Raw genomic sequence first — 21062 nt, 5'->3', positions numbered from 1 at the left:
CAAAAACGTAATCGATTATGTTTGTTTTATTAATTTCCATATCTGAATCCATTTTATTTTTAAAATTTCAAACCTGAATTCATTTTAATTTTTAAAATTTCAAACCTGAATCGATTTCAATGTTTAAAATTTCAAATCGGAATCCATTCCGATGTTTGAAATTTCAAATAGGAATCCATTTCAATTTTTAAAATTTCAAACCTTAATCCATTTCAATTTTTAAAATTTCAATTCGGAATCCATTTCATTTTTGGCGCAGAAAAGTAGGACGTTAAACCCCATGCTAGCAGTATTACATATGTATAGTGTGCCGTTAGAGCTCATACAAGGTACCGTTAATATAAATATTCTAAATTTATAACCAGCGGTGTGTGTAAAATAGCTTTATTTAACTTCCGCTCCCACCGAAGTGATATCGCAGACTAAATCAGCGATGTCAGTCATTAGCTTTTAATCCTAAAAGCTACGAAGCTTTATAAATACCCGGACGAAAACTTGGTTCTCTGTGTTAAGCAACTGGTTGGCTTCCTTAATTAAAGGAAACCCTTGTTAATTTTGCATGCCCAATGTCGAGTTTTGATGCTATGTCTGGTTAGGTATCGATTTGGTTCCAAGTTTACCTGTGAGGTTCATTTCGTAGTCGCTGAACAATTTTTTAATCAGTGCTATATGTCTTATTTGTCTACTTATTTTCCTTTTTTGTAACCTTCGATTTAGTTTAAGGCCCGGTCTCAGTGGCCGATGGACACAAAACATATGCAAACAGGACACAGCGGACGAGCAAACTTTCGGGGGTCGCTCCATCCGTTTTCATCCGCTCAAGAAATGGACAAAATTGACGACAATTTGCGAAAACAGAACGGAAAAGAACGAACGTGGGAAGTTTGTAGCGGGGATGTTAAATGGGTGTTCATTGGAAGCCTAGCGGATGAAAGCGGATGGTAGTGGATGACAGCTCCGAAGGGGTTAGGCAAACTCCAGACATCCTTCAATATACCAGATACATCCCAGATACAAACGCTTTGTCCGTTTTGAAAACTTTATATACGAGATGCATACGCTTACATCCTTTCTATTTCCGTGTGCTTACGATGTATAGACGTTCCATGTACCTTATCTTTCCTCCCTCTTTCCGTTTTCAGCTGGAGCGGATGTGAGTTGCGAGGATGCCCAGGGGATGCAGAGAGAATACAGTGGACGTTTAACGGATGATAACGGACATGGAACGTTCGGTGCTCGTATATGTCGCGCATTTACATCGTACACGTCAGAAAGGTCATCCGTTATAAAAGTTTTGTGCAGCTTTGAAATCAAAGTGAACGGATGCTCGATGGATAGAGCGTGTGAAACACGTAGGCAATGAGTACACAACGGATGCATGGCGTTTTCAAACGGAGGGCACGTTTTTTTCCCCGTTTTACATCCTCTTTGCATCCGTAAGTGCAGTGGGACCGGGCCTTTAGAATTTTATATGGATTCTGTAATAATTTTATCCCTATATTATTTTTTAAACTTGTCCACAATTATGTGAAAGAGGGAGAGAGAGAGAGAGAGAGGAGAGAGAGAGAGAGATGTGGTTTAACGTTCACTCGACAAAAACTGGGTCATTTTGTGACTAACATATGGTTCAGTTTTATTTCCATTTAAATTCGCTTGCGCGGAGGGTCCTTTAACAACAATGGGAGGACCCGGAGAAAACCCACGAGGTTGGACAGGCGACCCTACTCCTTGTCTGTCACGTACAACCGGGGAATCGAAACCCCGCCAGTTGACTCAATGACAAGACTTTATGATACAGCGCACGTGCTAACCATTCAGCCACCCAACCCCCCACAATTATGGGAAGCCATAGATCAGTATAACATTCTGGAGGTCACAGTGCCATATAAGGAAATTGTTTTATATTATACTATTATACATACTTATACATTTTACTTATTATACATACTCTTATACATACTTGGAAAATAGAACGTTAAGTGTAACTTAAAAAGGGGAACTATGGAAGATTAGATAAAGAGCTGGCAGTTCTCACTATAATAGTTAAAAACTAGATAATGTAAAGAGAATTTGCGGCATTTGATCCACTCTGAACCGAGATATAAGCTTTTTTTATTTAAGGCTTAGCCTCGATCATCATTACTAAAGTTGTTACGATAATAAAGAGAGTCTTGATTATCCATTATTGGACTTAATCATCAATGAGCGTTGAGCAGCAGATCGGATTCAAATCCAGTAAATATCACTGGCTAGCCATGACATCGAGAGTTGATTATGGTGTGGATAAGTTAATTAATGTCTAATTAATAATTTAGATAACATTTCAGGCATAAAGAAAAATCTCTAATAGGAAGAGTTAGCTCTTGCATAATGTATGTTTAAAAAACAATAAGTTAGCGAGCCAACTGCGACACAGGTGTCCACTTCCGGGACTGATAGGGAAAGAGTGTGCATGCGAGAAAGTTCCTCAGTCTGGTTTCCCTTGTCAGTGGTGTAAGTTGGGCGGAGCGGGGGGGACAAGAAAATGTGTCTAGTAGTTCGGAAGGGTTGATAAACGGGGTGCACGTAAAAGAACCCTTGACAGCTGGAAATCGATGGAATATTGCCAACATGTCTGTGATAGCCCACTGCATGGCGTATGACCATTGTCGTTATACTGGTTGGTAATGAACCTCATTTCCTCTCAGGTCTCGGAGGCATACATCTTTTATTTAAGCCAAACTAAGATAGAATTGATGAGAATTACTAGCACTTAGATGGTCTCATTAAGACCGGATATCTGGAAACCTTTGACTGGTAGATCATTGTCTGAATATGGAATGAAGGACTGGACAATGGTCACTAGTGGACTATATAGCCCGCAGTATCGGCGATTCAAGTACTTAAAGATTGAAAAGAAATCATTTCTGACAAATGAGGTTCGACTTGGGTTTATGAATGACATTTGTACTTGTTCGACCTCTTTGAGAAGGATATCAAGAAGCCCGTTACTTAAGAGGCCATTGTCTCTGGTGGAATACGAATCGTTGTCAATGCACTTGAATGGACAGAAGAGGTACCGTTAGGTATTGGTTGTTAATCAGACTATTGGCCAGTCATAATTTGAAACAGAAATTTGCTTTCATTACAGCAGTGTTTGAGTGGGATTAGGTCTATTAAAACGAAACACTAGTAGTAGGTAGTAGTAGTAGTAGTAGTAGTAGTCGTAGTGGTATGGTAGTTGTAGTAGTAGTAGGTAGAAGGTAGTAGGTAGTAGTAGTAGTAGGTAGTAGTAGTAGTAGGTAGTAGTAGTAGTAGTAGTAGTAGTAGTAGTGTTAGTAGTAGTAGTAATAGTAGTGGTAGTAGTAGTAGTAGTAGTAGTAGTGGTAGTAGTAGTAGTAGGTAGTAGTAGTAGTAGGTAGTAGTAGTAGTGGTAGTGGTAGTAGTAGTAGTAGTAGTAGTATAGGTAGTAGTAGTAGTGGTAGTGGTAGTAGTAGTAGTAGTAGTAGTAGTAGTAGTAGGTAGTAGTAGTAGTAGTAGTCGTAGTAGTAGTAGTAGTAGTAGTGGTAGTGGTAGTAGGTAGTAGGTAGAAGGTAGTGGTAGTGGGTAGTAGTAGTAGTAGTAGTAGTAGTGGTAGTAGTAGTAGTAGTAGTGATAGTAGGTAGTGGGTAGTAGTAGGTGGTAGTGGTAGTGGTAGTTGTAGTAGTAGTAGTAGTAGTAGTAGTAGTAGTAGGTAGTGGTAGTGGTAGTGGTAGTAGGTAGTAGGTAGAAGGTAGTGGTAGTGGGTAGTAGTAGTAGTAGTAGTGGTAGTGGTAGTAGTAGTAGTGGTAGTAGGTAGTAGGTAGAAGGTAGTGGTAGTGGGTAGTAGTAGTAGTAGTAGTGGTAGTGGTAGTAGTAGTAGTAGTAGTAGTGGTAGTAGGTAGTAGGTAGTAGTGGTAGTGGTAGTGGTAGTTGTAGTAGTAGTAGTAGTAGTAGGTAGAAGGTAGTGGTAGTAGTAGTAGGTAGTAGTGGTAGTCACTTGCCCCCACAAAAACTGCTCTTGAGTATCAAAAACATTCCTGTCCAAATTGGTTTCACTGTATAGTTTAAGAAGTTGTTCATCATTATTCGCCCCAATTATTATGCCAAAATAAAATGGTGGGGTACCAAACCAAAGCCCAGCTTAACCGGAGCGGGGCCCTTGGCCTGACTAGAATCGCGGGGCCCCTAACGCGACGAAAACATTATTGCTTATCCTTTTGAATGACACGCATGCGCAACACACAATTAAACGGTCTGTAATACAAGAATAATTACATAATATATCTGATCACATACGAAATTTATTATGGTCCAAATGGCATACAATGCGCGGAAATGACATATAACGACGGGTAACTGTTATAACAAGTGAAATCACCGGATTGAGTTGTTACAGAGTTCAGATCAATTTGCGTCTTTGTTTACGACTAGCCTACTGAGCTCATCGACTATCATCTTATCATCCAGTGTTCTGGAATTTGGATTGTTTCGTTTTTTGCCATGAACCGCGCGGCTCTCTAAACCACTGGGCACCGGGCCTGGCCCCTCAGGCCCATGCCTAAGCTGGGCTTCGTTCCAAACATTTGGTCAAATGTCATAAATTACCGCCAGAGTGGAGTGAGTTGTTTCACCATATGGGGTAAGTGGAACCGAGCCAATGTAATCAAGAATTATTGATATATTTCACAACAATACAATTGTTTATTCGTGTTGTTGTTCGATTTCGTCATTACAGTGATATATATTATACCATTCACATGCAATATGTACTATGTATTAAGAGCATCTGACATCTCGACAACAGAGTGCTTCTACCAATGTAAGACTAGTATGCGGTAATATGGTTACACGTTTGCATTGAAATGAAATGAAACGGGGTTAAACGTTTTACTGTTCTGCTCCGATTGGGCTAATGACGATGGGTAAGCAGGGAACACACGGTAAATCGAATGAAACGGGGTTTAATGTCATACTTTTTTGTGCGCGATAGGGGCGCTTCCGCCTACTCGTCTTCTAATTCCAACGGTTTGGGGTACTTTAAACTGTACAGCGATGTGTTTTTCGTCCGATCCGAACGACTATACGTTTTTTTCGTTTCTTGGGCCCGTGTACTGCACCACTGACTATGGGAAATCAGGCTGGGAAATCCCAAGGATATTTATGGCCGACACCGGGATCGAACCCGAAACTTCATGATTAGTAAGCCACCGTGCAAAAACAGAAAATTTAACCTTTTCACCTTTTGACCTCTAAAATGAGAATTTAGCAAGTTTACATTTTTATTGTAAGAGTGATTAGTTTCGATGATATACTTTATGTTTTGATGATACAAGAATGGCTGCGTATTCACTTTCAGTGTAAATCACCTCATTTGACCTTTGACCCCGAATATCTCGAAAACGCCCCACCGGCGGACTCATTACAACTCGGCATCGTGTCCTACGCAATGGGTCTGGTTTTGGGCCTGTTTGATGGACACCCCCTGCCCACTTAGAGTTCAGACTAAATCGACCCTAACTAGAAGTTCTATACAAAGTCCAAGCGACGAATTCGGCAAACGTGTGCAGCGACGAGAATAATGGACTCGCCATTTGAAAGTGGTACTAGATGTCCTCGAAAGGATAGACGTGCTGGTAGATTGCCATGTATTATACATATAGAGAAAGGAGAATCCTGTTGTTTTTTTTATTTCGACGACGTCAGACAAGCGATTTTGTGATAAAAGGGAAATAACTGTTGTTTATGGTTACAGTTTTACAGTAGTAGATGAAATGGGTTTTTTAGCGACCTACTGTTCTGACCCGACTGGGCTAATGAAGACGTACATACGCCATACAGTGTGCTATGAGGGAAATTTTGCCCGGGCAGCGTCACTATGGCCTTCTCTTACATCGAATTCCAACGTCGCTCCGTCAGTCATCGTTTGAAAACGTTGAGAAAATGTTGAAAACGTCGCCAAAATAAATTAGTATGTGTTATAGTTTATTGCTCTCTCCCAGTGGTTCTCAAGAATGTTTTTGCCAATGGCACACCTTGGAATACATGAAAAAATAGCGGCACACCAGGCTAATTATATATGAAAAATATTTGAATTTCGCAAAATAAAATAAAAGAACAAGTCATAGACGGCATATTACAACCGTAGACACAGAAAGGTCATAGACACACAGAATGACTCAAACTAAATAATTATGATTATATTGGTGTTGCCGGCAAGACAAAAATTCCGTTATATCGGTAATTTTGTCATTTTTATGGTTTTAATTTTTTCTATGAAATCTTTTCAGTTTTTTTTTTTTATGAAATCATTTCAGTTTTTTTTATGAAATCTTTTCAATTTTAGATATGATGTGCAGAATGTGCATATCAATAACACTCTTCTTACCGGTCCTAGTCGGTGTTTAATAGACCTAGTATACTATGGACCGCGAGCGGCGATCTGAAGACCATGTATGGTAAATAATGTTCTTTAGTAAGTTGATACACTAATTAGAAACTTTGACATTCATTGTATAAAATTACAACAGCACAATAAAGCCAGCGGCAGTAATTAGAAACTTTGCCATTATATAAAATTACAACAGACAGATTTAAGCTTTCTCAATATGTTTAACATAATATTATACAATGCGGTAACACGAGAACGAAAAATTAGAGTTGTGGCCCTTGCCTATGGTCTTCTTCCTAAGAAGGAGATTTCAGTCTGAGACTGTCAACACTTTTTTTCTTTTTCAAGGTAGAAATCAGACGGGAAGGGCTCAAGTATGCCGCGAATTGACAACGATATCAAGCTTGATTTTAAAGATGTTCTTTTCAGACCGAAACGAAGTACGATTCGCAGCCGATCTGATGTAAGTTTCTTTTCGACTCTAGGCCTGACAAGGATAAACAGAAATTAACACTCACAGTTACAAACTGAGGAGGCCGTCAAATGAAGAAAAAAATTTCATCATATATTCATAATCGTACTAGGTATGACAACAAAAAATTCAAAAATCCCGTATGGCTTTAATTCTGTTATTTCTGGATAGGGCTGTCAAACATCTTTACAATGACACCAAAATGAGCTCCAAAGGCCCTATAATATGTAACAGGTATTGCCTGAGTAGAGCGAAGCTGATTATTGTCAAATATAAAACCTTCATAATTAATTTTCTCAAGTGATACAAAAAATGTTAAATAATTTAGTTTTTCCAAATTGATTTTCATTTAGATCTAAATTGTATACATTAATTTTGTTTTTAAAAAAAGAACAAGAAAGTGTGAGAATTATTTTCATTGACATCAAAAATATGTGACGTCATTGATTAGACGCGTCATAGAAATAGTTCTATGAGGAGCGTAATCTCGCTTGGGCGAGATTTGGTAAGTTGACATGCGCATTGCCTGTTTTGCCCAGTGTATCCGGTTCCGGTCTGAATTTTTTTTTAATCAACAGTCTGTGGGTGACAATTTCAGTTACGCTCCTGTGTTACCGGAAAAGAGCTTTGCTCAAGCACCGCGCTTCGCGCGATGCTTTAGAGCTTCGCTCTATGTTAATGGAATTATGCCAAATTAATTGTCGCTAATTAACACTCTTTTTGTCTGAAGAACAAAGAAGGAAAAGTGAGGCCAATCGCGCGCAGTCGCTAGCGGTAAAATTTCTCTAACTTTCTTACATGGCGGTCGCGGCGAAACTGGATCAAAAATTTTCCGCATTACATATTTTGGCTCTGCACCTACCATTTTCATTGAAAACTTGCAGAATTAAAGTTTAATATATGTATTTTCTAATTTTTATATTTTTAACCCTATGGTATTCTGGTATCCGTCCCAATAATCGTGTTGTTTTCTACTTTCATTTTCAAGTTTAGATTTCTCTGCACACGGAGCAGCTAGAGTAAAAATTCGAAAACGAGGCGAAAAGCTAGCCTTTTATTTACGAAAATAACCTCATTTGAAGCTCCATTTCGTACCAATCAACAATACGACGAGAAAGAAAAGCCGATACGCAAATTGCGCTGGCATGACTCGCGACGACGAAATTCCGTCAGCGGTTCACCGCTTCACTGGCATACCTAATCATACTCCGTAGGCCTAGACATTTCTTATCTTTTTTCAGTTTGTAAGATTGCTTATTTAATGAAGTCAGGCGAATTACGAAAGGCCTATTCAATTGGCTTAATGAAAAATAATGTGCTGCATATCTGCTGTCATGAATTAATTCTTTAGCCAGGAATGGGGTTCTCGGTGGCTAAGTGGTTAAGACGCTGGCTCGCTAGCCCAGAGGTCGGGTGTTCGATCCCTTCATTGGCCGAGAAAGTTCATCCCAATTTCCGGCGTGGTTCCCCCTTGTCAGTGATGCAGGACGGAGGGCCTGACAAGGACAGCTGTCTAGTCGTTCGGATGGTATGGAAAAATGAGGTCCCGTGTACACATTGGCGTGCACGTAACAGATACTTTGACAGTAGGCCATAGTACCGCTGTCCGGGCAAAATTTCCCTCATAGCATACTTTATGGCGTATGATGCCCGTCTTCATTAGCCCATTTCGGAGCAAAACAGTAGGACATTAAACCCCATTTCATTTAGCCAGGAACGGTATCTGATCAGACGCTCCCCGCTGACCGTTCCTATCCATCCCTGTTGATATGAAAACACTGCTCTTCCCCACTGTTGTTCTGAGGCTATTTTGGAATCCTTCCTTCCATTTTTCACAGTGATTCTTTATTTTTCGCCAAAAGGAATCATTTCTCGCTACATCTTACACACATTTATAATAATATGATGCTATTTTCAAGTAGAACATGTGATTTAGTAAAAAATTAGATATGCAATCCGCGCATGTTCCAGCCTTGTAATGGCTGATCAGTTCAACCGTATTTTGTGTATGCTTTTTATTCGCTAAATTCTGCTTGAAAGTAATGTAAGGATTCCAAAGGAACTATCATGAATGATGATCTGATCAATTTTACTGTTATATACATGTAGTTTCACGATGCAGCAAACTGCATGCACTTGCAATGTACGTGCGACAGCTGGGGTGCAACAGTGGCTCTGTGATTAAGGCGCTGACTTGCTTTCCAGGAGGCCCTGTGTTTGCCGTAAGTGTTCTCCAGAATTTTCCAGAGTGGTTTCCCCTTGTCTTCGTCAGTGGTGCAGCACAGGTGGCCTGTCTAGCCATTCAGATGGCACTGGTACTATAAACTGAGGTCCCTTGGCCCATCATGGCACAATATGTGGCGTAGAACATGAAGCCCCATTTCATTCATAGATAGCTAGTAATCTACTATATAGTAACTGATCATGATCTACTTTTAATCTTTTTTCCAGGTTGATCTCACCAGATCGTTCATCTTCCGTAACTCGGGCCAAACGTACACTGGTATTCCTGTTATGGCTGCCAATATGGACACTGTTGGTACTTTTGAAATGGCAAAAGCTTTATCAAAGGTAGAATAATTACACGATCAGAGATAATTTTAATTGTTTTTTAATTTTAAATTGGAGTTCTTTGTCACTTTTATCAGAATAGAATTGCTGCTCTAATGATAAAACATTTGCATCATTCACAAAAAACATTTGTCAAATAATGGCTTAAATGTAATTTTCATATAAATTACATGTACATGTAGAAGGCTAGGCCTACAGTTATTACATAGCCATAGGGCCTACGTTATATTTATGTTTATTTTTAAACAAGAGGGTTATGTCAGAGTCCAATTTGCTGTAGGTTTTTAAAGGAGTAGAGTCAACCACTTAAACATGCTAAATCTACCTGATTGGACCTGAAATGTTATCTAAATTATTAATTAGACATTAATTAACTTATCCAGATCATAATTAACTCTCGATGCCATTGTTAGCCTTCAGTATTTACTGGATTTCAATACATTTTATGATAGATAATTTAACATAAAAATGGATAATCGAGACTTTGTTTATCATCATATCAACGTTAGTAAGGACAACCAAGATTAGCCGAAAATTGAATTGGTAAAATCTCAGTTCAGAGTGAAGCAATTTGACTGAAATTTTCAGCATTTTTTGTTTTCATTATAGATCTATCTTTTAAATATTATAGCAAGAACTGTTAGCTCTTTAGCGAATCTTACCTACATGTATGTCGGTTTTCCTCTGGTTTCCTCTCTGAGTTTTCTCCAGCTCACCCTCTTTCCTCCCACTCTGCACAAGCAAATTATGGAAGTACATGTATACCAAATGATATGACATTTTTTATACGCCCACATTTTCATGTGGACGTATATTGTCGTCGCCCCTGTCCGTCCGTCCGTCCACAATTGTTTGGGAACAGTCTACAGGTCACAATTTTTATCCGATTTCAATGAAACTAGAAATATAGGTTTATCACCCGAAGATCTCGGTTCCTTTCGATATTGGCATGTATCGGACTGTAACTTCATGGTTTATGGCCCCTGATTGTACGAAAAATCACGTTTTTGGCTTGTGAACACTGTAGAGGTCACAATTTTTATCCGATTTAGTTTAAACTTGAAATGTATGATTATAACCCAAAGGTCTCAGTTTCTTTCGATATTAGCGCATATAGGAACATAACTTCCTGAATTATGGCCCCTGATTGTACGAAAAATCATGTTTTTAGACTGTGGACCCTATAGAGGTCATAATTTTTATCCGATTTATAAAAACGTATTATTATATCACCGTTACACCCTAAGGACGACTGAGTTCGAATTTCGTTAAAATTGACAGACAAAATGGCCGCCGTTCGTTCTCAAATAGCGTAAAAATATGGTATATCAAGGTTGTGGACCCTATAGAGTTCACAATTTTTATCCGATTGTGTTGAAACTTGAAATGTAAGTTTATAACCCAAAGATCTCGGTTCCTTTCGATATTCATGCATATCGGACTGTAACTTCCTGAATTATGGCCCCGGATTGTACGAAAAATCACTTTCTTTTTAGCTTGTTCTCTATCCATCTCTTGAAAATGTGGGCGTATCATGCCTGGCAGCCGCTGGTTCTTCCTGGGTAAACAGGTAGTTGAATGGCCGAATAGTTAGCACGTGCACTGTATCATAAGGTCTGTTTCGATTCCAGCCTCGTGGGTTTTCTCCAGCTACTCCGGTTTCCTACCACAGCTAAATACCCCTTCGCACAAGTGAATTATTAAAATAAAATTGAACCATATGTTAGTCCCGAAATGACCTGGTTTGTTTTTCTCTCTGACTGTTTGCTTGTATTTTCAGCATCTGATGTTTACCACCATACATAAACATTATTCTGTTGATGCATGGAAGGAATTTGCTGCTGCTAATAAAGATGCTCTTCCAGTAAGTCTTTCATTTATTGTTATGCTTGTACATCGACTACTGGCATGGTTTCGAATCCCCAGTTGTACATGACAAGGAGTAGGGTCGTCTGTCCAACCTCGTGGGTTTTCTCTGGGTCCTCCCACTGCTAAAGACACCTACGCGCAAGCGAATTATGGAAATAAAATTAAACCATATGTTAGTCCCGAAATGACCTAGTTTGTGTCGAGTGGACGTTAAACCCCATTTCTCTCTCTCTCTTTTGTACATAGACTGACTGCCAAAAGGGTCACTTCTTCATGACTAGATGTGAATTTTAAATAGGTTATATTCAGAGAAGACAGTTTATCTAGGAGCTATGTTATCTGCGATCTGTTAGTTTAATAATAAAAGTCAAATAGAGTAATTTTTTATTAGTTACATATAATAAGTGTACATCTTTATATTCTTTTAAAAAAACAACTTAAAACACATTTATTTAATCAGACTTTTAACTGACTCTGTATACAATCGTTAACATATCCATAATCTTGTTGTTTATTTATGATTACATTTTCACTTTGTAAAGTGCCCCTGAACATGTTATATGAAAGGGCACACTATAAATATGCTGTAATAATAATAATAAAAAGTGTTTGAATTAGATTACACTGAGGCTGACCTTAAAAATATCTTTGTTTCGCCTAACGCGACCGACTAACTAAAACCACCCCCGACTTAAATTATTTTATTGCACTTTTCCGCGATCTTTTTATTTTATTTTGTGTGTCAACCTGAAATATATCACGAGAGTTATTTCCCTTTACTATGGCTATGGTTTGATTCATTATTGAAACTGGTTGATCAAGACGAAAGCATCATAGGTGTCGCTTCTCAACAAAATGGTTGTAGACGAAAGCACGTCCATTCCCACGAAATGATTCTGCCTCTATTTTTCTCGAAAACGGATATTGAATATCCGTTTTCGAGAAAAATGAAGGCACAACCCACACGATCGTTAAAAAACGTGTTGAGGGAGTTTCAAACGTCAGTTTCTGGCAATTCGTGTGCGAGTCGTGCATCACGAAAAATCCCAATGTCATTGATTTGTTTGACAATAAAAGAAGACGAATGTTTGCACCCGGAAAATTATCAAGCTGTCAAATTAGCTCTTAAAAAAAAATCTGAAAAAAACCCCGACCTACCGACCCTTCTCCTCGATTGTGGGTCGGGTTTGGTGAAACAAAGATATTTTTAAGGTCAGCCTGATGATCAATTACATGATCAGTTCTTTAAATGACATCTAGAAACACGGTTAACTATTCATAACAAAACACAACACAAGTACTACTTCTCTATTATTTAATAACAAAGTTTCGTAACACATACAGGTCAAATTATCAATATGAGCGGCTTTTGACCCTATGAGGTCATTCTAATTAAAATACAGATCTATATTTCGTTTCATTTTTTTATTCTTTCGATGGCCTACACTACATGAAGATCTTACCAGTTTTATTTCAACATGTAAGGGAAGAGGGGGAGAGATACAGGTCAAATTATCAATATGAGCGGCTTTTGACCCTGTGAGGTCATTCTAATTAAAATACAGATCTATATTTCGTTTCATTTTTTTATTCTTTCGATGGCCTACACTACATAAAGATCTTACCAGTTTTATTTCAACATGTAAGGGAAGAGGGGGAGAGATTAATGGTAAAAGGTGGCTGATATTATTGAAATGTTTTTATTTTAGCATTGTGCTGTAAGTGCTGGTATCGCGGAGGGAGATCTACAAAAGCTCAGTGAGATTCTAGAAGCTGTTCCGGAACTCTCTTTTATTTGTCTTGATGTTGCTAATGGGTACTCAGAACATTTTGTTCAATTTGTGCGAGATGTAAGAAAGAAATTCCCCAAACACACCATAATGGTAAGTAATGAAATGAAATGAGTTTTAACATCCTACTGTACTGCTCCAACTGAACTAATAAAGTTGGGCCTACGCCATACAGTGTGCTATGAGGGGAAATTTTGCCCGCGCAGCGGCAGTATTGTCTACTCTTACATGTATATCGAGCTCTTACTGCCAAGGGATCTTTTATGTGCATATCACACCAATGTGTACATGGGACCTCGTTTTTTGTCCCGTACGAAGGAGTAGGCAGCTGTCCTTGTCAGGCCCAGCATCACTGACAAGGGGGAACCACGCCGGAAAATGTGGATGAAGTTTCTCGGCCAGTGCAGGGGTTGAACACCAGTCTGTACCAAAAAGTGGAATGTTAAACTAAATTTCATGAGACGTCAAACCACATTTCATTAGCCAAGTTGGTGAAGAGCAGACGTTAAACCGAGTTTTACGTTCATGTTTCAAGGCAGGTAGTGGGGTTGGGTGATCAAATGGTTTAACACGTTCATCCGGGTTAGTCAAGTGGCATAGTTTCGATTGGATGCAAGTTAAACCCCATTTCTCTCTCTCTCTGTAGGCTGGTAATGTTGTAACAGGGGAGATGGTGGAAGAATTGGTTTTATCGGGTGCTGATATAATTAAAGTAGGTATTGGTCCGGGTTCTGTCTGTACAACACGTAAGAAGACTGGAGTTGGATATCCACAACTCTCAGCTGTTATAGAATGTGCTGATGCAGCTCATGGCCTTGGTGGACATATTATATCGGTTAGTATATTTTATTACAGTCGGTTCCCTTTGAGGTACAAAGTATATTTCAGACCATTCGCTCTCTTCAGACATGCTATCATTTATTCAATTACTCCGTCACCCTTGAGAACATTCATGAGATAAAGAAGTGTTTTCTGTTTAATCTTATTGAGGTAACTAAATCTCTCCGCTCTTGTGATAGGAGAACATAAAATAGATTTGGTTACTCTTTAGTAGATATATGGGGGTTGGATGACCGAATGGTTAGAGCATGCGCGTTGTATCATAAGATCTGTCATTGAGTCAACTGGCGTGGTTTCAATTCTTCGGTTGTACGTGCAAGGAGTAGGGTCACTATCCAACCTCGTACGTTTTCTCTGGATCATCCGGTTTCCTCACGCAGCTAAAGACCCCTACGCACAAAGCAAATTATTGAAATAAAATTGAACCATGTATTAGTCCCCGAATGACCTAGTTTGTGTCGAGTGAACGTTAAACCATATTTATCTCTCTATATAGATATGTTTTAAAGAGATTATAAAAATGTTTTTTTTTTGTTTTTTTTTAGGATGGTGGATGTACCTGTCCTGGAGATGTTGCCAAGGCATTTGGTGCAGGAGCTGATTATGTCATGATGGGTGGAATGTTAGCTGGACATACAGAATCGGGTGGAGAGTTGATAGAACAAAATGGAAAGAAGTTTAAATTGTTTTACGGAATGAGTTCAGCTACGGCCATGAAGAAACATGCTGGAGGCGTAGCTGAATACAGGTATATTTATTTTAAGTAACTACGATTCCTATTTCTTAAGGGGCCACGGCATTCGACAACTAAGGGCACTAGACTATCACTTGTTCGAATCTAGACATAGGCTGGGAAGAACTGTGGTATTTTTCACTTTCAGGGTGGGGGGTGGATGGCTGAATGGTTAGCATGTGTGCTGTATCATAACGTCTTGTCCAACCTCGTGGGTTTTCTCTAGGTCTTCCGATTTCCTTCCACTGCTAAAGACCCCTATGCGCAAGTGAATTATTGAAGTAAAATCCAACCATATGTTAGTCCCGAAATGACCCAGTTTGTGTCGAGTGGATGTTAAACTATGTCTCTCGCTCTCTCACTTTCGGGATTAGGTTTAAGGGTCTGGAGAGTAACCAAAATTCTCCTTCTTTTATCCCTTGTACGTGGCCGTGGCAAAGGGGAAATTCTTCTGCCTAACCTCAAAAATATAGAAACAAACTGTGAGCCCAGATGAAGGGAGTTTTGAATTCCCATGTACATTTATTTTTGCCATATAATCAGTGTAATACTAAGTTGTCTCTATTTTAAATTTTGATCAATAGGATAGTTGTCTCGTTTTTTTATGGTGAACTTTAATTTTAATCAATTTAATGTAAAGTTGTTTTCTTATTTTTATGGTGAACGTTAAATTTTGATCAGTATAATGTTAACCCTTAACCGGTCGACGTCATTTTGACGTCAAGTGGTCAGGCTAAATAAAGGCTGACGTGAAATATTTTGTATGCCTATTTCAATCGACTACTGCCGAATAATTATAAGTGATAGACTCTTGACACCAATAAAAAAGATTATGGGGATAAGTTGATCTATAATTTGCAAATCATTCTAAATTCTTTTCATCAGAAATATCGTCTTCAGAATCGATGTCATCGATATAATCTCAGAATAATTCATAGGTATTTCAACTATTTCGAGCGTCTTTAACGTTCCCGACATCGTTAAATTACGTTTTTCGTCAAAAAATGTTGAACAAAGACATGTTTTTCTCAATGCCTTTGACTAGACAAGTTCCTGTCTGACACGCATGCGTGGCCATATCAATTAAATACGAAACTAAATACTCAAATGTGTCTTATAAAAAAGGTTCTTGTTGTGGTCGACTTTAGTCGACTGTGACCACTTAGCCGTATAACGTTGTGGTGACTATAGTCGACAATGACCGGTTAAGGGTTAAGTTGTCTCTTTTTTATGGAGAACTTTAAATTTTGATCAGTATGATAGTTGTCACCTTTTTATGGTAGACTTTCAATTTTAATTTCAGAGCTTCCGAGGGTAAAACTGTTCAGATTGAATATCGTGGGGATGTAGAAAAGACAGTTCAGGATGTTTTGGGTGGAATAAGATCAACATGTACCTACGTTGGAGCGTCGAAACTGAAAGAATTGAGCCGTAGAACGACATTTATTCGTGTGACACAACAAATCAATGAAGTTTATAGTTCAGTTACTACCCAGCATTAATCTATGTTATTAGGGCTAGAAATAAACAAATTGTCAAGTCATTGATAGCGTGCCTCATGCAACCAAAATTTTCCCTGCTGTTGAACTCGACACGGCGAATGTGCACTCGTCAGCGGCTTTTCTCGAATTGATTTCTGACTTGTCACGTGGTGCGATAACGCTCAGTACAAGAGTCTATAAATAACCATTGCATATGAAATTCTCTACACATCTACACAGGGTCTCTGATATAATCCTATTAGTACCAAACCTTTTCTGTGAAATTGTACTAGTTTTGGCCCAGTTACAGCTTGAGTCTTTAATAAACTCCTATTAGTACCAAACCTTTTCTGTGAAATGGCGACAATGTAATATTATTTTTATCTGAAATCTGCTTACTTCTAGCCCTATATAATTTGATATAACAATCGTCTCTTTATATTGTTGTGTTTCTATTGGTCAGCGTAAAAGCTTTAAATATTCAGTATTATAATCATATGTAGAGACATTTTTATTACCATGCCAACAGATTTTGATTTTACAACATTAGGATTAATGGATATATTGTGATATTGCAATTGCATCATGATTTGAAACAATGAAAATAGTATATGAAATAACTGCTTTGTTGATAGGTATATATATTTTAGTAATTGAACATATTAACACAAGGTACAATTTTATTTATGCAGATAAAAGACGCATTCACAGTAATAAAAATAATTGTGTATGCATAAAATTGTATTGTGTGTTTATATGCAATAGGCATGGAAAAACAAGCCTACAAGTAGATTATAAGAGTAAATACCACCCTTGTCAGGCACCATTGTACGAAATCGGATATCTGTAAAACGAATTTAAAAAGTCTTTACTAATACATGTATATCTGGTATTGTTTTGTTTTAGAATATAGAAGCCTGTGTTATTGTTTTTGGTTACCAAACATGTTTAAATATTGTAACCTCTTATTTTTTTCTTTTTGTTTAAAGTTGAATTCAAAATTCTTAATGTATTGACTGTTTTTGACTCAGTACATCAAGAATTGTAAAGATTATTTAGCCTGATTGATTGTATTAGCAAATGAAATGTGGTAATTTAAGCCTAGCGCATGCTGCCAACTTTCTTACAGTAATAGAAGCAATGATCATTTGTTAGGCAGTCAGCTATGCAGTTGAGTTATTGCCATTGCTGATCATGTGACCAGTCAAAATGGCAGCTCCCATAGAGGAAAATCTAGCTGAGATGGGTGGCCATTTTGTAAAATCACATGATATTTTAGATTGTGCTGATTGATCGATGAAAAAAACTCAACAAGAGATTGCTTACTGTCGCATGCATATCAGTGACAAGCATATGGGGCGATTTCTTTTTCTAGCGATTAAAATTTGCTAACAAATTGCCAGAGAAAATGGCAGGTTTGCACTAGGCTTTAGTGATATTAAATTGTTAAATATTTCTATATGGCATTTATAATTAAGGAGATAATTTTAAATAATGTTTGAAATTAATATAGCTCAGTTTAAAGTGTTGCATTTTGGGTAAATGATATTGAATTAGACAATATTTTCAGGTGATTTAAAGGAGCTTAAAGTATTGCATTTTGGGTAAATGATATTGAATTAGATGATATTTTCTGTTTAAATCATGTTTGAAATTAATACAGCTTAGTTTAAGGTGTTGCATTTTGGGTAAATGATGTATTGAATTAAATAATATTTTGGGGTGATTTAAAGGAGCTTAAAGTATTGAATGAAAGTATGGTCAAAGATCGCTCATATGACACCTGACGCGATGTCCCACTATAACCTGTCAGATATTATGTAGCAGAGGCCATTGAAAGTATATAAAAGACGAAATGAAATATAGTTTAATCAGATTGAGCCGATAGTGAAAGTGACCATCTTGAGAGAGTACCTGTATAGCGAGATAGATTCAGAAATTCCCGTTAGCTCTCATATGTATTTTTTTTTTCAGGCACCTTTTGAACAAAGTGTTATCGATAATTTCTTTAGCATTTAACAAATTTGATATTATTAAAACAATATTGTCTTTAGCATTTATTAATTTTGTCTAGCATTTAATAATTTTCTCAAATTTTGATATTAAAAATGATATTGGTAAGGATTTACTAGATTATTAATATTGATTTATAGTTTTACACCCCCCCCCCCCCCCACACACACACACAGAAAATACAGGTAAAAACCGATATTAACATGGTTAAAATGATATGAATTAGAATATCATGGTTTTTAACAGCATATAAGACCTGGATTGATAAGTCTAGTGACCTAGGGCATTGATTCGGTCTCTTTAGTCCCATACGTCATCGTTGACAATTACGAATCGCAGAAAGTAATCTCCCTGTATCGTAGGATTTCACGATGTATACATTATCTAGAAATCCATCTTATCATTAACGCAAACTTATAGTGAAGGCAATTTGCAATCGATTAAAATACATTTCAGAGTTTAAACTGCTAGAACAATAATTCTGTTGAAATTTTCGAGATTTCAACCTAAACAGCTGTAACAAAGAAAGTAATATAACGTCATAATTTAACATTTTGTGTTTTATCTCATGATTGATGTTGTCTGTATCTGAATGTTCATCTCATCATGATTGGTGTTGTCTGTATCTAGATATTTATCTCATCATGATTGATGTGATCTGGATATTTATCTCATCATGATTGGTGTTATCTGTATCTAGATATTTATCTCATGATGATTGGTGTCATCTGTATCTAGATATTTATCTCATCATGATTCGTGTTATCTGTATCTGGATTATATATATTTATCTTATCATGATTGATGTTATCTGTATCTAGATATTTATCTCATCATGATTGGTGTTATCTGTATCTAGATATTTATCTCATCATGATTCGTGTTATCTGTATCTAGATATTTATCTCATCATGATTGATTTTATCTGTATCTAGATATTTATCTCATGATTGGTGTTATCTGTATCTCATCATGATTGATGTTATCTGTATCTAGATATTTACCTTATCATGATTGGTGTTATCTGTATCTAGATATTTATCTCATCATGATTGGTGTTATCTGTATCTAGATATTTATCTCATCATGATAGGTGTTATCTGTATCTAGATATTTATCTTATCATGATAGGTGTGATCTGTATCTAGATATTTATCTCATCATGATTGATGTTATCTGTATCTGGATATTTATCTCATCATGATTGATGTTATCTGGATACTTACCACATGTTTGGTGTTAAATGTATCTAGATATTTTAATTGTTATAAAATTAATGGATAGCTGTCTCCATATTTGATATTGTAATTTTGTTATATCCCAAGGTTTATTGTATATAATGGTTATGACTCTTATCTCTTTGACATAAGTGACAGAATTCCTAATTCCTTTGGGACCATTTCTAAAAATATTAAGGATTACAATTCAAAAATTTGGTACTAGCATAATGGTTTTCTTAGAAACACACATGCTGGATAATGTGTTTGTATTTTAAGTTGTTTAATGGTCTTGTGCATTTAGTCTTAATGTGTATGAAAGATATAAAATGAATTAGAACCGCATAACATGGCAGCCCTGATCATTGAGTCAACTGGCGTGGTTTCGAATCCCCAGTTGTATGTGACATGGAGTAGGGTCGCCTGTCCAACCTTGTGGGTTTTCTCCGGGTCCTCTTGTTTCCTCCCACTGCTAAAGACCCCTACGCACAAGCGAATTATTGAAATATAAAATTAAACCATATGTTAGTCCCGAAATGACCTAGTTTGTGTTGAGTGGACGTTAAACCCCATCTCTCTCTCTGTGTGATCAGGGCGGAGATCTATTCTCAAAGTTCTCTGTGTTCAGAAAGGGCTGATAGTATGACTAGTTGATATGCATACAGAAGATTTGTCAATGGCGGGCGCCACAGTGACTCACTGAGTAATAGTCCGGTTCACTGGCCTGGAGGTCTCAAGTTAGCTCCCAGTATTGGCCGAGAAAAGTTCTCAGGATATTTTTGTCATAGTTGCCCTGTGTAAGTGGTGCAGGACGGAGTGCATTACGAGAACAATTGTCATGTTGACTGTTGCAATTCTATATAAAAGTAAGCCATAGTGCCATTGTCCGGACAAAAATTCCTTCATAGCACACTGTATTGAACCCCATTTCATTTCTGTCAATGGCAAAATATGGTTGTGAGAGAAAATATGTAAAAATCAGGAAAATATAAATACAATTGTTATTAATTATATTTAAATGGGTTAGGCGTATTATATGTAAGACAATAAATATTATGGTTAAACTGAACATACATTATGTGAAACTGGATTGTGTAAGAAAATAAATATTACGGTTAATTTATAAACTGAACTTATATTTTTTGAAACTGGATTGTGTAAGACAATAAATATTACGGTCAAACTGAACTTATATTATTTGAAACTGGATTGAGTAGGACAATAAATATTATGGTTAAACTGAACTTATATTATTTGAAACTGGATTGTGTATATCTTTTGTTGCTAATTGTCTTATTTTTGAGTGATATGAAGTGGAGTTTGTTTTATAAAAGAGATTATTTTGAATATATTGTATGTGATTGAACCCATTGATGGAATAAAAAGATGATCAAAAGAATTTGTAAATTTATGATTTGATTTCAGAGTCAGCGTTGTCATGCTAGCTCAGAGTATTTTCAATATTTTGTATGTGGAGTCGTAGACCCATTGATTAAATAAAAAAAATGGTAAATTTATGACTTTAGAGCAAATGTTACCTAGTAGCCCAGTGAGTGTGGTGTTGGCTGTCTACCTAGTAGAGCAAAGATTGCCGTGCTAGATCAAGCTCAGCCAGTATGGTGTTGCCATGCTAGCTCAAGTTCAGTAAATATGTTGTTGGTTTGCTAGCTAGGAGAGCAAAGGTTGCC

General features: G+C 37.2%; 1 protein-coding gene across 1 annotated transcript; it reads left to right on the top strand.

Moving 5' to 3' along the window:
• Window positions 1-6702: 6702 nt before the first annotated feature.
• LOC126816968 (GMP reductase 2) lies at window positions 6703-20789 on the top strand. Its single transcript, XM_050543778.2, has 7 exons — window positions 6703-6851; window positions 9312-9431; window positions 11212-11295; window positions 13010-13183; window positions 13737-13925; window positions 14476-14678; window positions 15967-20789. The coding sequence occupies exons 1-7, from the start codon at window positions 6765-6767 to the stop codon at window positions 16163-16165; spliced, it is 1056 nt and encodes a 351-aa protein (XP_050399735.1). The 5' UTR covers window positions 6703-6764; the 3' UTR covers window positions 16166-20789.
• The last annotated feature ends 273 nt before the right edge of the window (window positions 20790-21062 follow it).

This window comes from Patella vulgata, chromosome 3 (genome assembly GCF_932274485.2).
Source record: "Patella vulgata chromosome 3, xgPatVulg1.2, whole genome shotgun sequence".
NCBI classification, from domain to species: Eukaryota; Metazoa; Mollusca; class Gastropoda; family Patellidae; genus Patella; species Patella vulgata.
Note: the sequence above shows the minus strand (reverse complement) of the source record. Positions and strands in the feature narration are given on the sequence as shown.

What these genes read in the sequence shown, in the direction of transcription:
- LOC126816968 (XM_050543778.2), top strand. Translation starts at nt 6,765, where the DNA reads ATGCCGCGAATTGACAACGATATCAAGCTTGATTTTAAAGATGTTCTT. An exon ending in CGATTCGCAGCCGATCTGAT is followed by an intron (nt 6,852 to 9,311) that starts GTAAGTTTCTTT and finishes TCTTTTTTCCAG; the next exon opens with GTTGATCTCACCAGATCGTT. An exon ending in TTGGTGGACATATTATATCG is followed by an intron (nt 13,926 to 14,475) that starts GTTAGTATATTT and finishes GTTTTTTTTTAG; the next exon opens with GATGGTGGATGTACCTGTCC.